This window comes from Falco punctatus (genome assembly GCF_963210335.1).
Source record: "Falco punctatus genome assembly, chromosome: 10".
Classification (NCBI taxonomy): Eukaryota; Metazoa; Chordata; class Aves; order Falconiformes; family Falconidae; genus Falco; species Falco punctatus.
In genome coordinates, this window is record NC_137590.1 from 19,998,207 (window position 1) to 20,026,017 (window position 27,811).

The following is a 27,811-nucleotide window of genomic DNA, read 5'->3' on the forward strand; positions in this document are numbered from 1 at the left end:
AATGTGCAATAAAAAAAGGCTTTCTGATACTGTCGCCTATTAGTAAGACCCAGAGCAAGTAAAACACTACCACCTGGGTGAGCAAACCAGCAATCTGCACAGGCCAGAGAATCTGAAATAACGACGGGTGCTTTATTAGTGCAAAGTTTCAACACACTTTAAAAGGACTCTAAAAGCATTTAAAGCTTTGACTTGCAGCCTGTTAAACCACAGTTCAATCTTGCCAAGCAGAGCATATGATGAAGTGGGCAAGCCAGTGAGACTCAGTAACCATGTAACAGTTCCGTACCTGACCACCATGGGAAGCACGTCTGTGGCGTCCCTTCCTCAAATGGCTGAAGGGCATGACTGGCTTGGGACAATCCATAAAAAACACCCTTTTACTACATTAACCATCCCTCAGACAAACGTGACCAACCCAAAAGGTTTCTGCATTGAGCTAAGCAAGACATTAGAAAACCACAGTCCTGCAGGTATCTGTGGGAAATGGGGTTTTGACGGTGCAGACCCCCCGGGCTAGCAAACAGCATCGAGGCCCAGCAACGCAGCTCGTTTGTCCGAACGGCTCTCCTCTCACCCAGCCGGGGTGCGTCCCCCAGAAGGGCTCCAGCACCAGCCCCCCCTGCGGTAGACCTTGGTCCTTTGTCTCTCAGGACCAAGTCAGGCACAGAAAACACCCAGACAACAGAGAGTCCAGCAGATTGTCCCCCAAAGCAAGGGGTCGTAGCTCTCCACTGCTCCCCCAGCAAGAGCACTTCTTACTCAATTTTTAACAATAACGGCAAAATCAAAGAGAATTCACACTCACCTTTTCTTTTGAGGAGTTCCTGGGCAGCTGTGAAGAGCCTGGACACTTCCTGCTCTCCATGCCTGCTTTCACAACTTCCTTGGAGCCAGTTCAGGTCAGCTAGCCACCACCTCATCCCTGCAGGCTGCCAGGGCTGCTCCTCCCCACAGCTGGGTGATAACAGGGCCCCTCATCAAGCCTTTAAGGGCTGCAGCTGCAGGTCTCCCTTCTCAGGGCTCAGCTGCTCCCAGTGAGGGGGATGGGCTGTTGCCACTGTCTCACAGTGGCTTGCTAACCAAGGGCACAGACAGGCTATGCCGTGCAAGGCCCTTGTGTAGGAGATGCTTCACAAACCAGCCTCCTAGAGAAGAAATACTGTCTTTACCTAGGAAGAAACTGTTTCTTCAAAGATTTTCCGGGAAAAGGAGCTGTGAGATCTGCCAAGTAAATGTCATGCAGCTGTGTATCAGCTGTTGGTAAGTCATTTCTGTTCCAAACATCTTAAGGTCCAAAGCCAGAACATCAGGACAATGCAGCAGGGCACTGGGGTATGGGACAAGGACAGTCTGTGACAAAGGTGTGCCCCGGTTTTGAAGCCTGTGGAGCCCGACAGGCAGTAGCCCCACACAGCCTCAGCTCCAGACTGGCTCCTAGTTACTCCCAAGCAGGGACTACCGAGCAGCAGAGCTGGGGAGCTCGGTGGCCTGCCTGCTCAGCTGGCTCCCAAGCCCACACAGGTCACCAAGACCAGGTCCTGGTCTGACAGTGCTGATTCCCTGGCAACCTTCACACAAAACTTCCCACCAAAGCCAGGCAGCAGCTCTAGGTCAGCAGGTAGCAGGGAGAAGAACAGCCACAGCAGCTTCCCCAGCACCTGTTAATCGTGCTACCCTGCCTGAGAACTAGGAAATGTAAATTACTGAGCTATGGGAAGTCTGAGACCTTGCAAGCAAGTGTGAATGCAAAAGAGCAGCCTTTATTGCAGCTGCTTGAGGAGCACAGTAAGTAGGAACTATAGACTACCTTCCAAAATAGAAGTGTTCATTGTATACCCTGAACTCCTGCGAGCAAGGACCAAATCATGAGCCTGAATTGGCAACGCAGTTAGTGCTCACTGAATAGCCAGCCCCAAATAAAACGTCAGTTGCTGTTCACGCCGAGAACTCCCTCGAGCTACAAAGGAGCAGTAGTTGTACTGAACCAGGAGCTGCATATGTCAGCATGTGCTGCAAGGCTAAAACGTAGTCACATACCAAAGCCTAACACGTTTCTATCCTTTGTTGTCCAAACTCTCTTTTTAATAAAGACACCAACCATTAAGATGTGGGAAAGTTTACAGACTGATCTGTCCTCTTTGAATGGAAACCGTAGCTGCTGAAGCACCCCCATAACATCCCAGCGTGCTGCACTGTGCCTCGCTCAAGCTCTGCGGTCACGTTTCATAAAAAATCTTCATAGACTGTCCCCTGGCAGTGTCATTGTACTTCCCATAATACAGACACTTTAAAAAAGCCTCTACAGCTTTTCCTTCCCTCCAGCTCCCACCCCCCCAAAAAAAGTCTTTTGATTTAAAGAATAGTACTTCGTAAGTACAGACCCATCACTTGTTAATTCAAGCTCACTGATTAGCTTTAAAGTCATTTCTTCCACTTCTGCTTTGTATCTTTAGTCTTCTTAAATTTCTTCTGTTGCTTGGGTCCTCTTGCTGTTTCTAATTTTCTCTTCTTCTCACTGGGAAACAGGAACAAAATATCTGTTAAAAATACACCAGATTCCCAACCAGCTGGGGAATTTCTGTTGTAAGAGGGGCGAGGGTCTACACAGAAATGTGGTTGGGAGAAAACACTTCCAATTTCTTGGGTCATTTAAACTGGTGCTAAAGAAAGCACAGACAAGAATATGACCTAGATTTTCTAGTGTCTTCAGATTCTCTAACCCAATTTATATCCCTTAAGCTCTTGATTTTAGCCCGTCGTGTCCTAAAGGCAAATTATGCAGGGCATCTGGACTTTAGAGTACCTAGAAAAAAATATTACCACTGACAGTTTTAAGTATACAATTTTGTTCCTGCACTAGATTCTGACTAGAGCAAACATGACTGAGCTCCAACCTCTATAAGCACTGACAAGAAAGACCCTCTCATTCCCGTAAGGCTTCTGAGAACTCACAGCTTTCAGCATTCATGAAAAAAACCCCCATGAATATACAAAGGGTGGAACAGAGATCACATAATTGCTTCAGCTGTCAGACACCCCAGGAAGGGGAAATACGCAAGCAGGCGAGTCTTAACTATAAATCCCCAAGGAAAAGATGAGGAAAGACTCCATGCTGAGCAAGGTAGAACAAAGAAGATGGATGAAAAGGAATTGCAGAAACACAGACTCGGTATTTTGCAGGCTGCAGCTCACATTTGAAAGAATTCTTCTTCCCTGAATTTGCATTTTCTCCAATGGGACTATCACAGGCTCCCACCCAGCGTCAGCTCCCAAAGCAAATGGGGCAGTTATATGGAATGAGTTCCTCCTTTAAAAGTGGCCCAAGAGAGAAATAGTACCAATTTCTGTGCATGATCAGGATCAAGACTTAACCATGTCAACAGAAAGAAGTTAAAATAAGCAACTAAGTTACACGAAGACAGGACTACACTCTAAAGCAACACAGAATTCACAGCAGCAGCCTTGCTGTTAGAGGAACCACTGAGTCGCTGGCAGAGCGCTCAGGTTTCTCCAGAAAAACTGAAAATCTATCAAGGCTGCCAAGTTCATTTTATCTGCATTTAACTCTTCACTTCACCCTTTTGAAACGCTTTATAATGAAGCCAGCAGGAAAGACCAGAGAGACCTCTGTGGAGTATTTCAACTTCCTTAACCTTTTCAAACTGACGACGGAAGCGTTCTGTCCTGCTTTGCTCAGCACCTCATTCCATTCTTCATCGTCACCCCGGATAATATATCTACGTGAAAAAGGTAAAGGAAAATCCAAGTAAAATCACTAGCCCAAAGTAAAAAAAAAAAAAAAAAAAAAAAAAAAGGTGATTACATTGTCAGGTGCACATTACTCTACAAACAAAGCCTCTGTGTCAGCACCCAACCAAATCAGTATTTGGAAATACATAAAAAACTAGAGTGGCAAAGGGATACAATAGTCTGTCACGACTCTGTCAGCAGACTCAGTCCAAACTAGGTCAATAGCAACCAACAATTGTCCCCATCCAAAGCTGGATAGTGTCGAATGAAGTTCTCTCAGGAGCCTCTATTGTAAACATCACAAAACTGTTCTACGAGAGCCTCTCATCTGAAAAGCAGTGTGCTGAGTACAGTACATCTGTTACGAAAGCAAAAAATAGTGCCACAAAAGTTATACTTTCCATAGTAGTGGTCTATACTTTGCCATCTAGATTTCTTAAAAGATACACACACCCTCATTATATAAATTTCTTTATAAAAGCTTGAGGGTTTTTTTTTCTTTTTGTTCCCTCCAAAAAAAGAGAAGGATGGTTATGGTGGTAAAGGAAGAGGATGCGAAAAGCAATGGCTTATAATGGAATGTCAGCTAAATTAGCAGCTGCTCTTAGACCAGCAGTAAGCTTGAGTGGTACAATTTTTCTGCATCAATCTGGGAAAAAACAAATACCTGCAGCTTGCTTTTGAAAAGAGAAATTAAGACCACAATTGCGATTCAAATAAGCTCATATTCTGTGCCCCTCGCCTGTGTGTTCAAGTACCCTGTACATTATATACAAATTTAACCAGGCAAAGCAGTCATGTAGTAAAATTGAGTGGTTGCTCTCAGTCTCAAGTTCTTAAGAGATTCAGAATAGACTAGCCTTTGTTCGTACAAGGCTGAACAACACTGGATAAAGCCTTTTCAAATCGAACAGCTCTGTCTCTTCTATTAGTTTTCTATAACCTGTATTGAAAAGTGTTCAAAATAGATTTTTGTCTCTCTCTCTCTCCTCATGGAAGAGAACAAAACCTATTTATGGGTGGGAAAAAAAAAGAGAACACGGTCCAAAATGACAAACAGGCTTGTAACACTATCAATGCTTAAAAATGGGATTAAAGCTTTTTAAAAATTCTGGTTAATTGTTTTCCTAATGTGACTGACTTGCAAGTCACTTCAGATCACACCTGTTTTTGTCCTTTCTTCAAGTAAGACAATCAAAGACTCAGAAGCTTTTACTCCTTTCCTCAGATTTAACAGATATTAATCTAGAGCCAAACCAAACAACTTTTCTAGGATGTCAGCATAGTAAATAGGTTTTACAAGACAAAAATTGGGAGGAGGAGAGAGAGAAAGCAGAGAATCAGCGGCATGTGTAACTCTTTTTGGTCCAGAAAAAGAGACATCTGCTGACACTTCAAGTAAATTGCTAGTTCAGCAACTCAGTATATCCTACAAATTGTCCAGCTCTACTGAAGTTAAAAGGCATCCGTGCACACTGTAGTTAATGAAAGAAGCTCTGGTTGGTCGTTCTTTTTCTGTTGGTTTGGGTTTTTTTTTGTTACAGAAGAGAATATTAAAATTAACCAGGTACTATTTTCACTTGGGCTGCACACACAGCTAAGCTGGATAGTAGACAACAGGACCTGGGTATCCTGGTTTGAGGAAACTAATGACTCTTTCTAGAAACATGGGAAACTTTAAAATTAGAAACACTCCACAGCCAGGCAGCTTACTTTATTACTCTGTATTATAGAACTATATAACTTATATATGTATAATACACATACTGTACACAGCCAGGATAAAGATTGACACATAGTAGGAGCTACTGCCATGAATAATTTACCATTTCAGTGACAAAAGAGAACAGACGTACAAGAAGAATGTGCTCAAGCTCATGCCAGAGGCAGCGGGACAGAGCTGAGGACTGATCCAGCACTCCTGTTTGCAGGACATCATCTGTCTGCAGTACTGTAATGACGAGCCAGCCCCAGCTCTAGCAACAATTCAGTTCTACAGTTCCACAGACAGATCTCACTGCTGATCAGCTGTGATCTGCTAACTCACAACCTCCTGCTTTCTGTTCAAAATGCCAGCAGAAAAAAACTGAAGTCAGTAAGTTTGTGCTTGGGAGTATGACACACTTCTCAGGCAATGAATTAATGTACTGAGGTAAACAGGTGAACGGCCTTGAACGTAAGTTGTTGCTTAATTTAATTCATACTGGAAAGAATGTTTTGAGTGTGAAATAAAGCAGATTGGCTAACGGAGCTGATGAAGACTAAGATACTGGCTGTCAGGCACACAATACCCAAAGTTTTCATCAGCACAGCAGCATATGCTTACCCTACCTGGCCGCTGTTGAAAATACCCGTTGCTATTTCTCATTTATTGATGGTTTGAGATTGTAATAATGCAACTACAGCCTTGTGCACAAGTCTCAGCAAGATGCACTAGTGACCCGGCATTTGAACGTTGCAGGGAAAATCTGGAGCCAAGACTCATACAGATGAATTCTTACTGTGTAAGGTCCATGCCCTTCAGCTTCCCCACTTCTTGCTTGTGCTTTTCTTGGAATTCCTTTGCGGCTTCTTCCTATAACACAACAGCACAACAGATGCATTAAGGTCTAAGTGCAAAAGTGACCACATTATGGAAAGAAAACGCCTTTCCCACAGCAAGAGATGTATATCTCCTAAAGCAAGTAACAGATCATCCTGAAAAACTTCTTTTATATAGTTGCATTTTTATGTTATTTGTATACAAATACTTGTAATATGTAACTCCAAGAACATCTCAGTAGATTCTGAAAAAAATCTATACAAAGCATATCCACAAGGACATAACGCAAAGCTGTCAGGTTTTAACCACCATATAGTGACAGATGTGATGTGGAATTCTTTCCATCCAAGAAAATTTAGATTACAAGGCTTCTACACTCAAGGGAACTCCATGAAGTGTTTACGTACGTATTAAGAAGAGAGTTTGTAATTACCAAATCGTCATGTAAAGATTTCAGTGTTGGCTCCATTACAATATCCTTTGTTGCCACCATCTGCTCCTCCACAGCTTTTTCCTGGACTGTATTGAACAACTGAAAATGAAGCAAGCCAACACACATAAGATTTGCTGATGCTTCTTCCAGGTTATTTCTTATACATAAGTAAGAAATTCTGTCTGTCCCCAAGAAACTCTTTTAAACTTGCAAATATTATCAGGCAGTTGTTTATTTCAAATGCATGCTTTCCATCAGACTGAAATAAAAAGCTCAAGGCTGCTTCCTGAAGACAGAATTACATACAGCTTTTACAAAAAGTGTAAAACTAAAATCAGTCAGCACCCAATGTCACTCGCATAAATGTAGAGATCTCGTTGGTTACAACATACTTTATTAATACAGCATCATTTGGTTAATGTCGGCAGCTAAAAGATGAGGGGTTTTTTTTGTATGTTATTGTCTTCAAAATAATTATAAGGGTGTTCTGCTGAGCAAATCACCTCTCCAATGAACAACCTATGCCAGAAGCTTTGCTACCGTACTCTGAACCTTGAGAACTAGAGGCCCCAGGCTCAGCGAGCAATTGCAAGCAGTGGGCAAGCATTCTGTCCATCTCACCCTTTGATAACTCATCATATTATTCCCTTTATCACAGATATTAGGGAGAAAGAAAACTAGATCCAAAACTTTCCAATTATTTCATTGGACTTGAAGTCTACCTCTAAATGACATTGGAAAAGGTTTTTTTCAAGCAAAGTTGAGATGCCACCAGTGCAGTAAACGATCATAAACAAATGGCTTAGGCTAAGCTGGCAATATGGGTCGTACGCTCAGCATTTTGGTTGGGCTATTTCAACTTTTCAAACCTTAAGACAAGCACTGTTATTTGGGAAAACACTATACAAATCAATGCCATAAATACCTGCTTTTTCCACCGGGGATTTTCCCATCTCACAAAGAAGTTTACAGTCAGTTACTGGGGACATGCTCAAGAAACACAGTTCTGAATCAGCTTTCCATTAGTGCCAGCCTCAGTATTGGAATTACACTTTGGTCCAGAGTAACTAAATCAAAGCTTGTCATGATGTTATTACCTGGACTACTTTGCGGATGATTCTGTTGAAAAGGCCCATCAACTGACTGCTGGGCAGTTCCAGCTCCTTTTCCAGTTGGTCCAGAGATTTATGCTGTAGGCCAATCCCTAGAAAAAGTGCCTGAGGGAATGACATGTATTTCTGTTACAGAGGCTTTTACAAAAAACACAAAGCTTGGCTTGGAGGCAGTGGAATACCCCTGAATTACTCTGTAGCTGGCAAGTGCCATTCTGTACTTAATAGAGACAAGTATCTTTCTCCTGAAGTACAGCTAAAGGCAGAAGAACACTACAAACTGGAGAAATTATGAAAAGGACTACAAAAGAAGCAATTAACTGAACTGAAGACTCTTTAAAGATGATATGAAACAGGAAACTATTCCAAATATATATATACAAAGAGAGGTGAAGCATGGCTTGTTCTCACAGTGACACATACCGACTGTGCAGCAGAGAGAGTGATATCACCCAACTGATTGAGAAAAAACATCCTGGCAATGGCAGGTACCATATCCATGATGAGATGATAGTCCACCATGTTGCGAGAGTACATTTCTAATCTCTTCAGGTCATACGGGATGAAAACTGATTCCAGTTCAGCACGGCTGATGGCTGATGGGTACAATAAAAAGACAACAATGTCAAGACTGTTCTTCATAGCTATCCAGGATCTCGGGTTTTAACACATTCTTTTTCATATCACTGAGTAAAGGCCAAGAACCTGTGCTACTCCACAGGTTCAGTTCCCTACACACTTCAGCATTCAACACACTAGGTACAACACCGCTATTCAGACTGGCTGGGTTATTCAAAGTCTTTTCAGACAGACCTACGTCCTTATGAAAAGCTGCAACTGTCAAAACAGACCAGGATATCAACTTAAAGATGCCAGACAGCAAGGGTTGAGAAACACCATTTGCCCAGTCTTTTAACTACACTGGTTTTGCTGGTAAAGAACTTTGTTCCCTTGTGGCAGCAACCAAAACTCTTTCACCAAAGCAGATACTAAAAACCCACAAGACACAGATTACCAAGTTCTCTCAAGAGGACTCCCCTCTGGCTGGCATACTGAGAAAACAGCAATTTGCTTTTAAGCCAGAAGTGACTGTTAAAACTGTCTTGTCTGACCCCTTTTTTTATACTGCCTGTGTGCTTCCCCTAGCAAGTGCTGAACTGAGCCAAATAACATGCAGTTGAACAAAAGACTCTCTCTTAGAAAGACATCACATTCCAATTTCCAAATTTCTGATGACAACATTCCTCCTAAGATCCCAAGCAAGCTCCTCTGCCTACTGACCCTTGCGATTCAAGGCTTCCCTTTTAATTCCATACTGGATTTGTCAGGTGTCAGTATCTATCCATGTTTTGTCATGCATTCAGCTGTTAAGAGTCAGGAGTCCTCTAATTTTGGATTACTTAAATCTTCGATCAAAAAAGCAAGGAAAAAACCCACGAAAAAACACCACTACCCATCTTCAGTGGCAGAAAATATCCTCCTCTTAGCATTTACTTAGAAATACAAGCATATTTCTGGATAATAGGAACAAAACACAGTAAGTGACCAAGAGCAACTCATGGCACTTTATAAGAGGTATCATATAATGCATGTATTTGAGAGCTCTGATAAACATATACATAGATTTTAAATGGCAATCTAACTGAGCGTTGTGAGCCAAGGTACTCACGTGGTTGTGGCTGCTGTTTGATATTTTTGTTCTGTAGAATATTCAATGCCAACGAGGGAGAAAATGTGCTGAACTGGTAGGAAAGCAGAGAAAGGAACCGCCTTCTAAAATCTATAGGACAAGATGATAAAATAAATTATTCCTGTGGACCTCTAGAATAAATATATTGGAAGATTCCTCTAGCATTAGCAAAAAAAAAAAAGTTACCTTTCCAGAAGGCAGTAAGCCAAGGCTCCTGTTCCATGTCCTCTTCGTTCAGCATCTTCAGCATGATGCACGAATGCTCACCAGTCAGGTCATTCTAATAAATAAGATATACTTCCCATCACCCCCATGAATCTTTTGCACTCTGTGCTCAACTGAAGAAGGCAAAGGTCTTCTAAATCAACAACAACAATGCATATATCAACTGCTACTGATCACCACTACCTAATGTAAAACCTACAAACTTCTAGAATTTGGTACATCCCAGTGCTGAGGGATTTTGGCTTACTGAGGTAACCAGCAGTCACCAGTATTGCAAATTCCAGGTACAGCACAGAGCCAGAAAGACAAAGGAAAAATGCAGTGACGTGGGACAAACAAATTATTCTCCTCAAAAGTACTGTAACTACTAGTGCTATTTTTTGTAAACACCTGGAAAAACAAAAGCAGTCAGTTCAAGGGCCGCTTGCACATTTTACCAATAACCACGTTAATAACCCTCAAAAGCTGCGCCTTTGCTCTAACTTTTTAGGTGCAAACTACTTAAAGACCACATTCACAACCCTGAAACTTTATTCCTTTAGTTAACTATAGGCCCAAAGAACAAAAATGAACATAAAACAAACCCCAAATGTAGCCTCAGAAAACTTTCTTGCCCAAATCACATCTCACAGAAGCTAATGGAAAGATGCCCAGTGATTTCAATAGGCCTGGATTTCATTCAGAAACAGTATGCTACTTACTGGTGTCTGCCTTAGATAAACTGGCACAAATCCAGCACGTTTCCAAAACCTGGGGAAAGGGAAAAGAGAAAATGCACTAAGAATTATGGAGCTCTTGGTTCTACAACTTGTGGTTAAATGCAGTCTATCTACCACACAGGAACAACTGTTGAATAAGCAAAAGTCTGAGAGACACCCCACCAACTAATGAAAATGGACACTGACAGAAAGTAGTAACAGCAATCAAACTGACTGAGGTTCTAACTTAGAGGAGTGAAAAATTATCATTATGATATCAAAAATGAACAAATTTTCAAAGACTGACAGATGAGAGCTATTGTGTTTGACAGGCTTCCAAGGCCTCCTTTTAAACCAGGCAGACAGGTTTAGATCAATATCATCACAGGCTCCTAAGGAATGCCCTGGGGAGGGGATGAGGATTTACAGTTCACTTCACAGACTCTGCTCTTCTTCAATGAATGATGATTTTCCCTGGCAACTTCCAGGTTTCAAATAGTCACTTGTGGACCAGAGAGAATCCCAGGACTGATCAGCAAAATCCCACTGGCATCCCTTTCCATCCTCCTGTTCCTTCTTGTATCTCGGTTGTGAACTGATCCCACAAGTCATTGTGCCCAGCAAAAGGAGGACTCGTATAAAAAGACCTGCTGAGACCAAACATACGGCATCCCAGACAAAAGAATGAAGCCAAGCCCCAGAGCAACTGTCACTGGCAACCTCCCTCCACAGGACATGGGATGACTACTCAGCAGCTGCACGGGATGTTGCAAATTTCAGCAAGAAGCCCTACATGTGTACCCCAGCCTCTCCCCATCCCACTATTAATCCCTTTTTTTTTTATCTATCCCACCACAGCTAACAGTCAAATAACTAAACAGCTAAAGTAGTGAAACACTTTATTCTCCCCCTGTGTCCTGAGAGTGATTGTTCAAATAAATTAAGACATCTGAACCATTTGCTTTATAATTTGTAAAGATTAAGACTATTTCACAATAAACATTAAGTTCTGATGCTCTCCTGCACAGCTAAACGATTCACCATCACATTTTGGCATGAACTTTTCAGCATGCTTGCCTTCGGCAGAACAGAAGAGGCTACAGTCCCTGTATCTGAAAAGCCAAATCCCACATAGCTACCTAACACTGTCCTGACTAGGTCAGTCATAAACTGGCCTCCACCACTCTTCCTTCTTCTATGGAACTCAGTCTCATTTCATGGGCTTGTACAGCACCCTAGGTTCTCTGTAAGTGGGGGAAGGCCAGCAAGGAACCAAGGTTTTAGGTGATTAATGATTGCTTTGCCTTTAGGCTAGCAACCACAAGAGTTCTGCATTATTTTGAAACTCTCCCAAACTATGGATTCACAACTTCCCACGCTATGGCTAAGAAAGTCTCAGAAACCTAGATATTTTATAGAATTTGGTAATATTAAAAAAGTTTGTATTTATTATAAAATTATATGGGTTTATATAAAACAGTGTTGCAAGGTGGAGCTAAAACTTAAGAAAAATTAATACATTCTTTACTACTGCAGTACCTCAGTTCCTCCATGCTAAGAAGAGCAAGAAGCAGCTGCAGCTGCTGGTGAAAAACATTTACATTAGTCCAGAAACTAACAACCAGCTTTGAAGTCAGCAGCAGCTCAAGCTTCTACAGGTCACAGGACGTAGTATTTAACTTCTCCCTGCTAATTACAGGCTGTTCTTACTTCTCTAGTCTGGAAAAACTGAGCAATTACAGCTAGTTAACTGTTTAGAAGGGTCACAGAGACAACCAAGAAGGGAATGAGTTTGCCCTCAGAAGCAGTTTGAGAAAACGCTACACTGAAGGATGCACTTAAGATCAGCACTACTGGTCATCAAGCAAAGGTCTTACTGGAGAAGTGGGCTTAGAGCTGTCCCACTTTTAGAAACCAAGTGAAACATGCAGAGATAAAGAGAATACCCAAGGGCTAAAATATCTGCATCTGTATCTATACAGTACATTGGGTTTTTTTATATATATATATATATATATAATTGTAATATATGTAGTTTACATAGTTAGTTATATTTTTGCACTGGATGTAACTAGCAAATAGAATAATGTCTTACTTGAGTAATCTTGGTGTTAGGCCATAAGATACCCCTAGATAGTCCAGGCTTTCGGCTTGTCTCTCAGTCAGTTTGAGAAGTAAAGGAGGCAAGTCTCTCCGAGGTGTCACAACCTCCTCTAACAAACTCACAGTCTGAAAAAGAAAGTGGAAATGAATTAGTAGCAATCCTCACAGAAATCTGCAAATTAAATCTCCTATTCTGTATAAAAAATAAATATGAGTATTTCCACCTTACAGAGAAATCATTATCGAGACTTACAGTGAAGAACAGCTTAGCACAACAGAAAACACAAAAAATGTACTGAGCTCCATACCTCACTGCTTACAGTTGCAATTTCTTTCGGCTTTTGAATTGTGTTTTCTTCAAAAGATAGGAATTTGCCTTCATAGTACATCTGCAGTAAAGTCAGAGCTCTGCTGCCATAGCCCATCTGTGGAGTAGGAACAACACACTTCAAACAAAAAGACGTATCTAGTTTTTAAGACAGGACAACAACATTCTCCCCTTACAAAGCCATTAACAATCATCAGTGCAAAGATCACTCAGTCACTACAAAAATGCATTTTCTTTGCTACACAGCAGCTCTATGGAGAAGGACACAACAGAACCTGGCTGTCTGAAATCACAAGAGCCCAGCTGGTAGTTTAGGACTGTGTAATAATTCTTGGTGCTTAATTGTGGCACTGCAAAAATGCCAAACATCAGTTGTGAACATCTGGTAATCTCACAGAAAATATCACTGGATCTTGATTGTATATTGCTGCTTGGGATGCTGGCATGCTACAATGCTGCCTACTAATGACAGTTTACTGTCTAGTAACGACAGGAGCACTGGTTTGCTTCCCACCCATAGGAAAGCAATGCCCCCCAGCCTGCTGTGGCATCTGACCTCATTCTGTTACCACCACAGGCTTAGTCCCCAAGCTTAAAACACTAAAAACTGGAGCAACTGAAACATTTTCCCAGTTACTACATTCTGCCTGTACAGCCATCCTCATGGTACCACTGCTGAATATTCACAACTGGGTTTCAAAATACTTTACCCCCTGATAATCCGGATGAACTGCAATACGAACAACACGCCCACCAGAGAGGCCCCCGAAGTCCGGATCCTGGAACTGCATAAGAGACAAAAGTCAACTTAAAGAACACAGATGGGTAGTCTAGAAATAAGAAATAGTTCTGAAATGTATCTTGGGTGTGAGTACACAGCCAAATTATTCACCTGCTCTGAAATGGTCCAGGGAATAAGATCACCAGAAGCTTTCTTTCCCCTAGAAAGGCTGTTCATGATAGACTGGCGAGAGATCTCTCCTTCCATGCACACCTGCCAGAGAAGGTAAAAGGCCATTAATGGAGAAAAACTGTTTTCTCCTACAGTTGCTCCACTACAGCAGAATCAAAACTCATACCCAGGAGTCCTTATGAAGTATCAACATTTCATGTGATCCCTGCTCTGCAGATGAACAGACATGTATGTGCCAACAAACAGGCTCTACCCCTAAAGGCCCCACCTCAAAAACCACACCAGCACACCAACCAGGTGCACCTGGCGCAGTAGGCATTAACTATGGTGCAACACAAGCCTGAAGAGATTAAGCATAGAAAGTGCTCTATGCATTTTCTGTAGCCCATAAACAGCAAACACAAAAGCTTGTCCCACCAGTATTTGACTTTAATTGTCATATATTTTTCATGTAAATGGGGACTTTTCCTTTTAAGAAACAGTAGATTTAACTAGCTACATCGAACACAGGTAATTACGAATCTGTGTTCTTAAGGAAGTAAGTATAGTACAGTATACTGTCTCACAGCAGTGTACTGCTTCATTACTGAACAGTTCACTTCACAGATCCACGCCGCTCTCTTACCTGAACAACAGCGAGTACTTCTGGTAATGAATTCTGGGTAGGTGGAACAGGTGGCAAAAGGCAAAAAAGATGATGGGCAGGTGCATCAGATAGCATCTGGAGGTCATTGGGTGAGTTCTGGAGGGTAAACACATACCAGAAAGTTAAAGAATTATTCCATGAGAAGAGCTTTAAAGTCCAGTGTAATGTTAGTAGCTGACTTCTAAACAATTCTCCATTTTCTGAATTTAGGGCTAGTAAGAAAATTGAAACTAGTGCAATACTGATGGATGAAAAAGCTCACAGGCCAGATCATGGCTGTTATACTACCAGACAGCATGTGTTTTTCTCAAGTGAAACCTCCTGCTCTAATATGTATGGAACTGAACTGTCTGCTTTTATATTGCTACTTACCTCTTCATCTACCAAACCTCAAATATTTTTTTAAAGTGTCAGATTTTTAGTACTCAGTACTTACAGACTTCACCACTCACATCTACTAGTCATCCACGGTCTTGAAACCTTGAGATGAATGACTACTCTTTTCAGTAGTGCAACGGTACTACTCTTTTGGTTAACCTGAGGCTACTAGAATATGGTAAAGAGAACTGCAAAAGAGGTTCATCAATGATACTGTTCTGACAAACTTGTAGGCTCATCTAGAATTCAGTCTCCGGAATTTCTCAAGACAAAAATATTCCAGATCTCTGTAAACGAGTATATTCAGTCAAGACCAAGGCAGAGATCTTCTCAAGAGAAAGGTGAATACAGATCTGTATACAACAAGAAGCAACTGAAGCTATTCAGAAACCTCAATTAGGCCAATTCAATCAGGCTGCCATAACAAGCACTGCTCCCTCCACAAAATTCCTAGCTGAAATTTTGATACAAGTTACACAAACTTTACCTTGTAGTGTGAAGCCACGTAGAGGGCCATCAGTCTCTGCAGAAAAACTTCTGATGCTCTGTGGTAACAAAAAAGCGTGTCTCTATTTACGTAGTATCTAACCGCAGGGGGTTAAGGAAACAAGGAAAAAGCTCCTTGTTGGTCTAGGAGTAGTATCTTGGTACAGCCTTGGACTACATGCTGACTTGTGCTCTTAAGACTACAGTTCACCTACAAGACTGAATGACTTTGGGCAGCATTCATAGCTTTCACACCCTTCATCTGTAAAGCTAAACCTTTCATAATTCCAGCAAGACCTTCCCTACATCCAACTCTTCCTTAGGATTGCCTCTGCAGTAAAACTGGAGTTTGGTAACGTCCTGGTAAGAGACGTCACCGGTCTTACAAGGCAGTGGTAAAAGCTTAATTCCAGAAGTGTGGTCTTAATAGACTTTTGCCAAAAGATCATGTACTGAGGTAACATGTTAGCTGGAGAACCCACTATAAACCAGCTTGAAAAAAAGTCTCCTTCACCTGAAAGCAATATATTTCAATCAGAGCACAACATCCGAGTAAGGATACAGGTCACAAGTCTCAGGCAGTGGGCAGCCAGAAATAATTCTGGTGATGTTGAGACAGTCCAAACACAGCAGATCATTTAGCCACTTTTCAACTGGGTCACCAGGAGCGTATCGAATTGACTCATGGAGGGAGATTTCATGCAATGTACGAGCTGCAAACAGATTTCAGAGAAGAACATCTGGTGTTGGAAATCACAGCTAGCGAAGAATTCAATAGAATCAGTCTCCTCTGAAGGGCTCCCAGGAGATTAGAAAATCATTACTTGCATAGCTTTCACCCCTTAAAGGCTTTGTATCTGAAAATCATGAGGAAAACGGACAAGAGCTCCTTCGTTTTTCCATACCACTACCTTCCTACAGCTAGCTGCAAAGTACATGGACACAGGGGATACCCACAGGGCTTGCCCATCAGGAGCACCAGAGGTCATGCTCATATACCGCAGTCCAGAATACAACAGGGTACCTGTGGCGAGTTTAGCCGTAGCTGTAGATTTGTTCTCTGCTGTCATGGTGACTTGGGTTTGTGCACTCTGTTGACGGAGCTGCTGAATGAGCTTCAGAGATAGCGATCGACCAGTACCCTCATACCTGCAAAGCAGAAGACAAAAGTCTGAAGCAAATAACGAAACAGCAATCCTGAGCCATGGGAAAGCTCCAGCACAGAACTAGGCTGCCGTCCAGAGCTGAGTGCCACTCTGAGGCCTGTGAGGGCCGCAGCCACCTGTGAGAATCGCTGCCTTTTGATGTTCTTGTGTGTAGGACAGGGCAGCCTGCTCTGACACTTTCTTAATCTCACCACATTGGAAGGTTTTTCCCCCTCCTAACAAACTGAAGAATCCTGTTTATGTACTTGCTCCTTGTAGCAGAACAGAAAAGGTGCAAGTCAAACACTTAATGAATCCACAGTGGAATCAAAGGAAAGCAGCAAGTTCAAATACCGACCCTTGATTATTTTAAGGAGCAGTTCCATGGCAGATCAAGAATTAGCATGACCTGATACAATAATGTGTAATAAAAAAAAGGACTGGAGATAAGAATAGTCCACTGGCACTTGCACAACTGCTTTCCCAGGTAGACAGCTGCTGCTCAAGCCTTACCCGTTGATTGTAGAAGCCATGAAAACAAGATAAGGGCCTAGCAGGTTTTTCACCAGCGGTAGAGGAATGGCAGCAGCTTCATCAATCACAACAAGTTCAGCTTGACCCAGTTTCACAGAATCAGCAGGGTGTATGTACTGCAAGGAACGAGAGGAGACCGTCATTGTCAAAACGGAAGCGTCAGAGTTGGCAAAGCTGGAGCCCTGAAAAGCTGTTTGCTGTCCCTGTTCGCCATGACCATCAAGCCAGAGACTGAGACATGAAAACAAGCAGCTGAGAGAGGGTTCATGTTACCCTAGCAAGGACTGGGTCATGCATCTTGTTTTGCACATTTCCAAACAAATTTATCTGCAGAGATCATGAAAGTAAAGGAAATGTAATCACTAGAAACATATGCTCTTCCTTCACTATTTCTTTCAGCCTCCTTTGCTTTTGTAGGAGAAAGAAGAAACCCACAAGCAATTACCAAGGGAGCTTTGTGATCTACAAGTTATTCACAGAAAGAAACAAGATATTTTGTGAAAGTTACCAGAAGAAAAGGTCTGCCTTAAAGCAAAATCAATCAGGACAGTTACACACCACATAAAATTAACATGCTTAAATCAAAACAACTACAGCATCGGTAAAGCCAACAGTCAGGAATAAAAGGTAGAAATGCAAGAATGCAGAAGAGGCCAGCTACCTGAATGGTCTGTCTATGCTCCTTGAACACATTCACTCTGACAACAGCCTTGTTAAACTCCGGATTTAAAGACTGAACAATCTCATAGTCCAGATGTTCCTGAAAGAAAACATTGTAAACAGTATGAACAAGCCAAGATCTAAGAAAAAATATCATTTACCATTATCATCAAAATAAGCTCACTAAAAGTACGCTGTTATTTCAGATTCTAGTTAAAAACTCTTGTAACAAAAGCTTCAGAGGCCTGAGAACTTAGAAATTATTTCCTTATGTTAAAAACTATTTCACAAAGAACGTGATTTACCCAACTTAAAAATAAGGAAACAAAACTGACTCATTTTTGCAGATCATTATGAAAAGGTTGGTAGCTAATATAAGTAAACAAAAATCACAGATAAGATGTAAATCCCCTCTTATACAGGAACACTGCAAAAGTATTATAAAATAGTCTGCCCTCCTTACCTGATACTGCAGTGCATCAAAGCCTTTAAATATGAACTCAAAGAGAGTATGAAGGTTATCAGGGCTTGGAGATGTAACAAAGATATTGGAGTAACTGCACAGAAAAATAAAACAAGAGTTTAACAACAAATTTTACATATACATACTAAATGGAATGTTTTCTTTATCTGAGGGGTTGATTCTACCTAATAACAAAAAGACAGCAGAGTCCTTTAGACACTTACCTCAATTTAAGTGTGATTATTTTGATTTTTAAAGAGGGAGGTTTTCTTATTACTTTAAAATAGAAAAATTTGAATGTCAATGTATGCAGCAATCAAAAGACATAAGAAGAATAAAAAGGAAGGTTGTAGGACTGGAAATTACAAATATATTCTGATCCTGTCATTTTCTTTTTTTTTTTCAAATGCATGGATGCAAATAAAGCCTATGAAACTGGGGCATCACTCACCCAAAAGCTACTGCTCCAGCAATAGCCAGTCCCAAGGCAGCAGATTTACCACGTCCCCTGGCTGCTGTTAATGCCACAGTGCTCTGTAGAGTCTTCTCAGAAATGGCCTCAATAAATTTTAGAACTGCTTTTGCCTGATGATCAGGAAAAAAAAATAGAAAATAAGTCAGCTGTGTTTAAACTGCTTTCAGCATTACTTAAGAGTTACCACCAGCACACGTCTTCCTTCCTAAAATAGGAAGGAGGAAGAAAAAGACAAGATGGGAGAGCTGAACATCAGAACCCAGACAACTAATGTGCAAGAAGTGGTAATTTTGGCCCATTGAGCTCTTGAATTTGTTCAGGTCGAAATACAGATCAACAAACAGTACAGCAATCCTCAATTACTACCTCCATGCCACTGACCACAGAGTATATTCAGCAAGATGGGAAGAGGCATGCTGCTCTCAGAGGGGGAAGACAAACATGTCTGGGCAGTGAGAAGACCTACTATAAAAGGACTTAAGCAGTGCACAGCTCTGGGAGCCACCAGGCTGAACTGCAACTTCTCAGTGGATACTCCAAAATAGAAAAGACAACTGCAACAGGGCCTTCATTTGGACTAGTCAGTGATTCTCAAACTGAAGTAAAAAAAGTGTAAGGGAGGCAGGAATTATTAAAACATTATTAAAACATATTAACACATTATATGGATTTTCAACTTCAATTCAGAACCGAACTGAACAGAAACTTCAGGTTAAATTTCTTGCTTATTTCAAACCCTAAGCACTCATCATCTTTTTAAATGTAGACTTCTCCAGATCAGCTTCCCGTCTCCATTCTAGTCCTTCCACTTACGAACTTCATGAAGAAAATGACTGGTACTCTTTTTGAGCTACCACGTCCAAGCAGATTTTCAAGGAAATTCAGACCACACCCATCACTGTTCACACTCACATTTGATTAATGCAAGATCAGGCACAAACCTCAATACCTAAGGTGGCCAGTCATGCACAGAGTATCCCAAATTTAGCCACCACACCAACCTGATCCAGGGTTTTACAGCCATCCACCAAAACTCCTACAGGTTGTGTATCCTGCAAGCTCTCCTTCAGTTCTTTCAGCTCCAAGTCCTGCGGCCGAACGCTATCTTCCTGTAAGCACAGGATTTACCGTAACAGGATTAGTAAAGGACGCTTCAGCACAATTATACTTTTGTGATGTCTTCTGGTATCTTTTGTCAGGCAGAAAAAGGTAACTGAAAGGAAATATTACCGTAAGTTGAGTATACTCCCTAGAAACAGAAAAATTGGACAAACAGATACTTAACACTTCAATTTTACATTTCCTCAGGAGAATGGTTACACAGGAGGTGGGTATCCTGGCTTCCCCAAGCTTAGAGGAAAAAAAGAAAGGATTTTTCAGTACATGGTAACTGGAAAATGGCATTGCTAGGAAAAAGAGACCATGGACAGATCTTCTGAAGGATTTAATTATTTTTCAGTCTTCAGGCTGTACCAAAATTTTATGATCTTTGTTATACTTCTCATATGAGGTGTACAAATTGCCACATGGGGGAAACAAATACTGCAACAGCAATAGATCAGTTTTCAGACTAGTATCAAGATTTTCAAAGCCAAACAATAAACTTGGACACAAAAGCAATTGATTTCAAATGGGAATGAATTCTGATTTTCCTTAAAATTCCAAGGGCATCAGTCTATCCAACAGATAAGCATTAGTGCTACCGTCACTGCTGTTATAATGCTAAGGCGGGTTCTTTTTTTTTTTTAAATCTGCGCTCTGTTAAAAAATTTCACCATCTCTGACAGAACCTATGTTGTTATTTCTTAGGCCACACAAAACAGTTCAAAAGCTTAAAGATTTCTATTTAAAACTGGTGTCATTTTACTTCAATCTACAACTGAAAGTGATAAAGGGACACATTTCTAACAGTGCAAACCGTGTATCTGGCTTATATTCAGTGAATGTTTCCCAAGATGTGGCATGCGTAACTCAGAAACTGTTCCAGGTATCAGCTGTCTCCTGAGCTTGTAATATACTTATTTCCAAAGTGTTTTCCCACCCTCCAACCACTGAAAGCTCTTTTTATTTGTCTTGTCCCAACTGTCCGTCAGCTTGAAATTTCTCTAGGCACTTCTGAAACAGCAACCACAGCAATTAAGCTCCACCTTGCTATGCTAAGGAGCAACACAGCAAAATTAATAAATACAGGCAAGAACGAAAAAAAAAGCTGTGACAAAAAAGAAAAAAACAGGCAGGAAAGAAAAGACAGTTTCCCATGCTTCAGCCATACCAGGTATAATTTTTGCAGAATATTCTATTTTCTTTCTGCAGGACCACCGTTTGATATAAATCAGGGTGAAAGGAAAGCTTCCTTTTTTAAAAAATCTTTAATACACTGTGGCCAACTCAGACCAATTTCTCCCAAGGAAAAGCAGCTGACTTTGCTTACTGACCTGCGACTGTGGTGGAACAGGCGTGATGTTTGCAACGTGACTGGAGATGGGCAAGATGTTCAGTTGATCATCAATCACGATGCAATTCTTGCATGAGGCCAGAGACAGAATGAACCTGAGCAGTCAAGCAAAGATAGCTCAATAAAAACACTAGCAACACAACTGCATGTTGGTAGTTAATCTCTTTTCTAAACCCAGACATAGTATCTACACAATTACAGCCAATTACAGCTGAGCCATGACAAGTTCACATAACTGGCAGTATGATTCTTACCATACAATCAGGATCACCTACACAAAACAGGTATCCACTTAGCGTTCTCTCTTTGGAGACATCCTGGTAACTAAAGGGGATCTACCAAGAGAACATTTTAGCAGGAGGTAGCTGCGTAAAGGTGTAAGCTGTGAATCCACAGCAATTGTGACAAGTGCTGACCTCCAAAGACTGCAGTCAGTACCAGCTTGCTCATCCTTCTAATTCCTGACATCACATAACCAAGTGCATACTAAAGAATGATTTCTGCAATTTTCCTAAGGTGCGAGCTAGGGCTCACACACTGCTTATTCTATACAACAAAAGCAAAGAAAACACCTTTACAAGGCACTTATAAACCCACAGAGAATACCCCACACAAAGCAGTTTTATGTTTTACAGTAGCACAATAAGCATCTAAACTTTGGTGCATCTGGGGCACATGTTTCTACAGGACATTTCAAGGGACTTAGAACAGTTTACAAATTCGGGCCTATCTGCATATATCCCTTGTAACATATGCCAAAATTTTGGATACAATTCCTCCAACAACAAACTGTATTCATTTCCAGAACAGCACATGAGAACTTCACTGAAGCAGCTGAGAAGCCCTATTCTAACGCAAACCTGTAGGATGCTTTCCTGATATGAATACACAACATTGTTCCAGATGCTTTTCTTGGGCATACAGCCTAGATTCTTTACACACTTAACAACTTACCTCTCATTAAACCTTCCTACCACATCCTGGTGTGCTTCTGTTCTGTATCTAGAGTGTACATCCTGAAATGAAAAATAAAACTCAATCTGGAGAAGCAACAGCAGTGATATTTACAAGATTATTACTAATGGGACAATCCACCTTCTTTTCCACTCTTGTGGATGACAGTCTCCCTCTCCATCAACACCGCATCCCAGAGAGGTTTTCTGTTTGTTGTGAAATAGCCATATTTTCTAAATACTTGTTAAAAATGTACTTCTCCTACCAGTACTTTTCACAATGGTCTTACTTATTCTTGCCTGACTTGATCAACTTTGACAGGCACAGAACATTTCAAACTCTTCAGGAATGCTAACAAAAGTCTATCACTTAACTCACCTACTGGCATTATTACTAATGGAAACAGTTCCTGCTCGAGGTGTTAAGTATCTTCAGCATGAATAGTTCGTATCTAGAAATATACAGTAGTTGTGAAGCTGATCTCACCCAGCAAAAGGTCACAAAACACTCAAAAGGCCTATTTTTTTACTTAACTCTCTATTACATGGTCGGATAGCACAAATACTTTCCAAAACTACTGTCAAAGAAAAGAAGATAGTTAAATTTGTGAGTGACAGGTGTTTCTCCCTTGTAACCTAACAGCATTTCAAGACACAGAGGTTGGCAGAAATGCCTAAGCATAAGACATTGAATCATAGACGAATGAAGGAGCAGGAAAGATGGAAGGAAGATCATGGCTCATAACAAAAGCAAAAAATAATCACTTAGCATCACCACGATGTACCTGCTTAAATAAACCAGACGCATTACATTGAACATACCATGGTCATTGTATAGAGCTGCTTCAGTGAGTTCATAGTTCTCAAGAGAATCACCACAATTCCACCACCTTCTACTGTTTCAACAGTTCTAGCTAGCAGGTTTGGAGTCAAGGCTTCAAAATCCTAGGAAATACATAAAATTTCAGTTGCCTAGAGTTCATCAGGGCAACTAGCACCTATTAAAAGGAAAAGAAAGCCCAAAAACATTATTTCTCAAAGTTTAATTCACACTTAACACTGGCATTAAACAATATCCCATTAAAATTCTACTAGCAAGGCTAGCTCACCCTCCCAAAACTTGTAAAATATACTTAAGCCCACCATAATTGAAATAGCAGAAGCAACAAATACCACTCCTGCAGCATTTCAACTGAAACCAATGGAAAATAGTGCAATGCCCTTTTTAAGTCAAAAGTTTCCTTCCTCCTTACCTGAAGTACACACATGCCAAAAGTATTACCAAGAATCTTATGAGTTTCATTGTAGTAGCAGTAGCGAATGTTTGTGGCTGCTATAAATAACTCAAAAGGATCATCGTCCTTGATGTTTAAAGTTCCACTTTTAATCTTCTTCTGTAGTTGTCTCATCCTCTTCTTCCGGTGGCTGGAGAACAAAATCCATACATAAGTTTTCTTAGAAAAAATTTTGAGAAAAGCGCATTCAGGCCTACATTCAAATCTAATTGGAAGTCAAGAGCTCAGCCACCAAGGCAAAAAACTTGTGGATCACAAATATTGCTCTCATGATACAGTCCCATGCACCTTCAGCCCAAAGCAGCAGATATCACACAAAACCAGCAGGTTTTGCAAGAAACCACTTGGTTAGAATCATGCAGTTTCAGGTTAATGCTTCCTTCCTGACTTTGTGTGCAGACTGTTAAAATTTTAAACACTTCTTCAAAATGAAGGAATTCTAATGCTTAACCTGCATTCAGTCCTAATCACTACTGAGGCCAAAACTCTGAGAAATTAAGTGTTTTGGTCTTTTGAGGTTAGAAAGGTGAGGGAGATTGGCTCAGGACAACAGAATTAGCATTAGAGTTGTAGGAAGAAGCAAGAATTACCTAGTGCTGGTGTCAACTGTATTACAGAAGCCAAATTTTAGTTCTGGAAGGCCAAACTTCCTGTAGCTCCTCCAAGAACTAGTGTTGTTTCTCCTTACAACCAAATCAAGCAACCTACGCTCGGCAGATCCATCACAGAGCTTTTGCTTCACACAGAGCAGTGACTGCAGCATGAGACATGAGGTATCTTACCTGCTAAAGCCTAGCTCCTTTTTGTAACACCATAGGACAGAGGGTCTAGCCTTTACAGTTGCTTTAGACAACATGTGATGAAGTATAACCACCTGCCAAAACACAGAAACATTCATGAACAGCTGTACTCACAGGCTAAAATTGAAGAGTAAAATATTTTTCAATTCTTGATGTCACAGCTGTGTTTTCTATCAAGCAATCCTGTGCCAAACAGAAGGATCCCTTGACATGTGAAGGTTAAATTGCTTTTTACACAGACCTGTGTGTCTGTGCCTTCTCCAGGGCTGCGTGACATTAAAGACACTGAATTACACCTATGATTTCCTCAGTGCTCTTCTTTGAGAGAACCACTAACAACTGCACAAAAAAAAAGCCAATTATTCCAGGCTACATAAAGTTCCTAGGAATTGTCTCAGTATAAATCTCGCACAATTTCAGACTTCTACAATGTGACAAGATTTAACTTGGAATTTTAATCCTCTAGTGAGTCCGGCCACCCACCTCACTGCTCTGCAGCCTGCACGTTCAGTGAGCACACCGGCTGCTTTGGACTCCAACTCATTGGTGAAAACACTGAACACAAGCAGACACAGGGTATGTCCCACCAGAACTCACCCCTCACTTCAGCAGTAAATTAACGACAACCTTCTTCCACTACCACCTGATCAACTCGCTATGTTCCAAGTTTTTTCACAACTAGTTTATTTTATCTCCCCAGGAACTGGAGCTAACTGAATAAAATAGCACTGTTTTGCTGTGCTTTTCTCCCCCTTTCCACTCAAAAAACAGATGTATAGGGTCTCAAGGAAAATTAGTCTAGTGACTAATTTCTTCCAAACGTTACCAAGTAGGTCCAGTCCAGGTTCTAGCGTGGTGACATCTGTGAGGTGACTCAGTACATAAAACACAGCTCAAGCGCAAATCCGTAACATCTTACAACGCAACTGAGATCGGCAAAAAGCTCCTGCTAGCCACAAAATTAATTATCTTTTGCCCCGGTTTTTAAAAAATATCCTGATTTGCCTGTACTCGCTTGTATTTAACATTCGTGAGCTTCTCAGATGTTTAAGGACGAAGTCCCCTAAACCACCCCCAGCGCCCCTCCGCGCTCCCGCCCGGCGGCGTTACCTCAGGCAGGCCGAGGCTGGTAAAGCCCGCTTCGCTGAGGGAAACCCGGTACCGGGCACTACAGACCGACCCTTCCCAGGCTCGGCTCGGCCCCGGCCGCCCGGGGCAGCGTTACCTGGTCCTTCCCGCGGTCGCCGACCACCACGAAGAGGGCCCGCTGCCGCTCCGCCACCCCGTTCTCGATCAGCACCCGAATGCGGTTGTCCACCTTCCGCCGCTGCATGGCTGCGGAGCGCCCTGTGCGGCCGCGGAGAGGCGGGAGCGGCGCGCGGCCAGGCCGTTCCCCCGGGCGGCAGCGGCGGGCCCGGCAGCGCGGCACGTGGGAGGGGAGGGGAGAGGAGAGGCGCCGCGCGGGGCGGGGCGGGGCAGGGCGCGCGCGCCGTGCACTGCCGCAGGACCCCGGGGCTGCCCGCCCCGCCCGCCTGCGCGGAACAGCGCGCCCACACGGAACTGCTGCCTGCCGAGAGCAGAGCTGAACCCGCGTTCCGGCGTGTTAGAGCCGCAGCGGAGCTGAGAGAACACACGCGTTGCTCAGCGCCTGGACGGTGCGTTTACGAATGTCCCGTTCCCGCCGGGGCGGCCCACGCTGACCCGGACGGCCCCCCTGAGGCGGGCAGCGGGGGCGGCCCCCGGCGGGGAAGGCGCAGAGGGGCCGTGTTCCACGTACGCCTCGAGCTCAGCCGGCAGCCGCCCCGAAGCGCCTGCTGAGGAAGAACGTATTAATTGCTTAATTAATAAAGATTCTCCGGCCAGGGCAAAGCATGTTTACTGTTGAAGTCACCTATGTATCCTCAATTATGTATCACAGAGCAAAACTCGCCAGCACCTGTGGATGGGCAAAGGCCTGCCGGGTCTCACACCAGCTGTCCTCGCGTAACTGTAAATAAAGGGGTACAGGAAAATTCCATGGCAATGGCAACACTGGGGGTTTCTTACTTTATTTTTTTAAAATCCTTTGTTCTAAATAAATCTTGCTTGCAAAACACAGCGCTGTTGGGAGCAAACACCATGCCTGTGATTTGATGAAGATACTCCATTTCCACCGACTGCCAGCCTGTGCTAGCGGAACACTGCGTCACGCGCTGTCCGCTGGAAACACAGAAAAGGGCATTTGGTTACACAGTATTCCCACAGGAACAAGGCTGCGGAAAGCAAAAAGAACACATACACAGAAAAACAACAAAACTTTAGGGGACATTATCTGGTACTACATGATAAAATCCCAAGAAATGTTAGGAACCTGGCGCTTCTCAACAAAACTAGGTAGCCTGTAACATTCCAGCTCCGCTGTTTAATAAAACCACAGCTGTCTGGACATTTGCCATAAAAAATCCCAAGCTGCACAACTGCGGAGCTGCAACGGGACAATGATTTATCCATCTGACTTGGTTTAAATTCTATCAAGAGTTTTCAGAAACACGAAATTATTCTCAAACTGACAGCAAACCTATACCTAAAAACCTAAAATGTGTACCATCAACCTTTCAATACCAAGTTGAGTCAAGCTATTTGCATAGATATATTTATTCTTCGCTTTTAATACTGCCAAAAAAAAGGTTTTGAACTTGAACATTTGAACAATGAAGTCTTTTAAACCAGGTAACATTATAGGGAAAATGTGTAATACCCCACTAGATGTGTTTTGGAATAAAATATTTGTTTTAAAATATAGCAAAAATAGGATAAGACTATTGAATTAGTAATCATAAAGGCTGTAGAACAGTATTTTTTGAGGATGTGAACCCAGGTAAACTCATTCACTGAGACAAACCCATCAATGCAACAGAAGCGTAGCAAGACCATTCCTTAAGGTAGAGAGATATGAAATATTTGCTTAAAAGGGAAGGACATAAAACATTTAAATAGATTTATTTTTCAAATGTTTACATAAGCCATGGACCATTTTGTTTTAAACGCTGAGTTAAAGAACTGCAAAGACATATATACAGGCACGTTTAAGGCCATCAGAAAATTTAAACCTGACAATTAACTAAAATGTAATTCTGAAGACTTTATATGGTAGATGCATTACTAAAATTTATTCTAAAATTGAACAGCTTCAAAACAGGAAATACATTTTCATTTCATAAAAGTCTAATGGATAATTACTAAAATTTATCTTGATACCAAAATTTCAGATGTACTCTTTATCCACTGTTGGGTATTTGAGCACATTTTATAGAAAGGAAAAATTGGCCACCATAGTTGGAACAGAGCTAAACTCATCTTATTATTTTATGAACATTAAAAGGTAGAGGGGGGAACAAAACCCTAGCTTTCAAAACGAATGGGTTAAAAACTGCAGCAAGAACTAACAATGATAAAATGTAATTCAGAACAAAATGTCAAGTTAGACTGAAGTTTTTCTAATAGAGTTCTCTTAAGTGCCACTCAAAATGGCTTCACAATGTGGATTTTGAAAAACACATTTCCTTCCCTCCATCAAGGCTAGATCTGCAGAGCCACAAATAATTTTAATTGCATCATATTTAAAAAGCCTAAGAAAGTTAATAGAATAGCACCTCTCCCCTTAGATAAATAGTTTAGAAAATTAGTTTCTCAGAGACCCTGCCATACCACACCACAAATTCAGCAACGCCCCGTTTCTGAAACC

At 41.7% G+C, this 27,811-nt stretch overlaps 1 protein-coding gene across 1 annotated transcript; it reads right to left on the reverse strand.

The window, feature by feature from the left end:
* Nucleotides 1-2,063: 2,063 nt before the first annotated feature.
* On the reverse strand, nt 2,064-25,555 carry NAT10 (N-acetyltransferase 10). The gene is made up of 28 exons (XM_080404903.1): nt 25,313-25,555; nt 24,070-24,161; nt 23,246-23,417; nt 22,815-22,937; nt 21,994-22,055; nt 21,020-21,134; nt 19,586-19,693; nt 18,561-18,694; nt 18,110-18,203; nt 17,648-17,746; nt 16,966-17,102; nt 16,332-16,456; nt 15,870-16,020; nt 15,309-15,405; nt 14,423-14,539; nt 13,777-13,878; nt 13,595-13,669; nt 12,865-12,981; nt 12,549-12,682; nt 10,457-10,505; nt 9,717-9,810; nt 9,510-9,620; nt 8,264-8,436; nt 7,826-7,945; nt 6,729-6,827; nt 6,255-6,328; nt 3,657-3,740; nt 2,064-2,518 (listed from the first exon to the last, which is right to left on the reverse strand). The coding sequence occupies exons 1-28, from the start codon at nt 25,418-25,420 to the stop codon at nt 2,425-2,427; spliced, it is 3,060 nt and encodes a 1,019-aa protein (XP_080261029.1). The 5' UTR covers nt 25,421-25,555; the 3' UTR covers nt 2,064-2,424.
* Between the last annotated feature and the right edge of the window lie 2,256 nt (nt 25,556-27,811).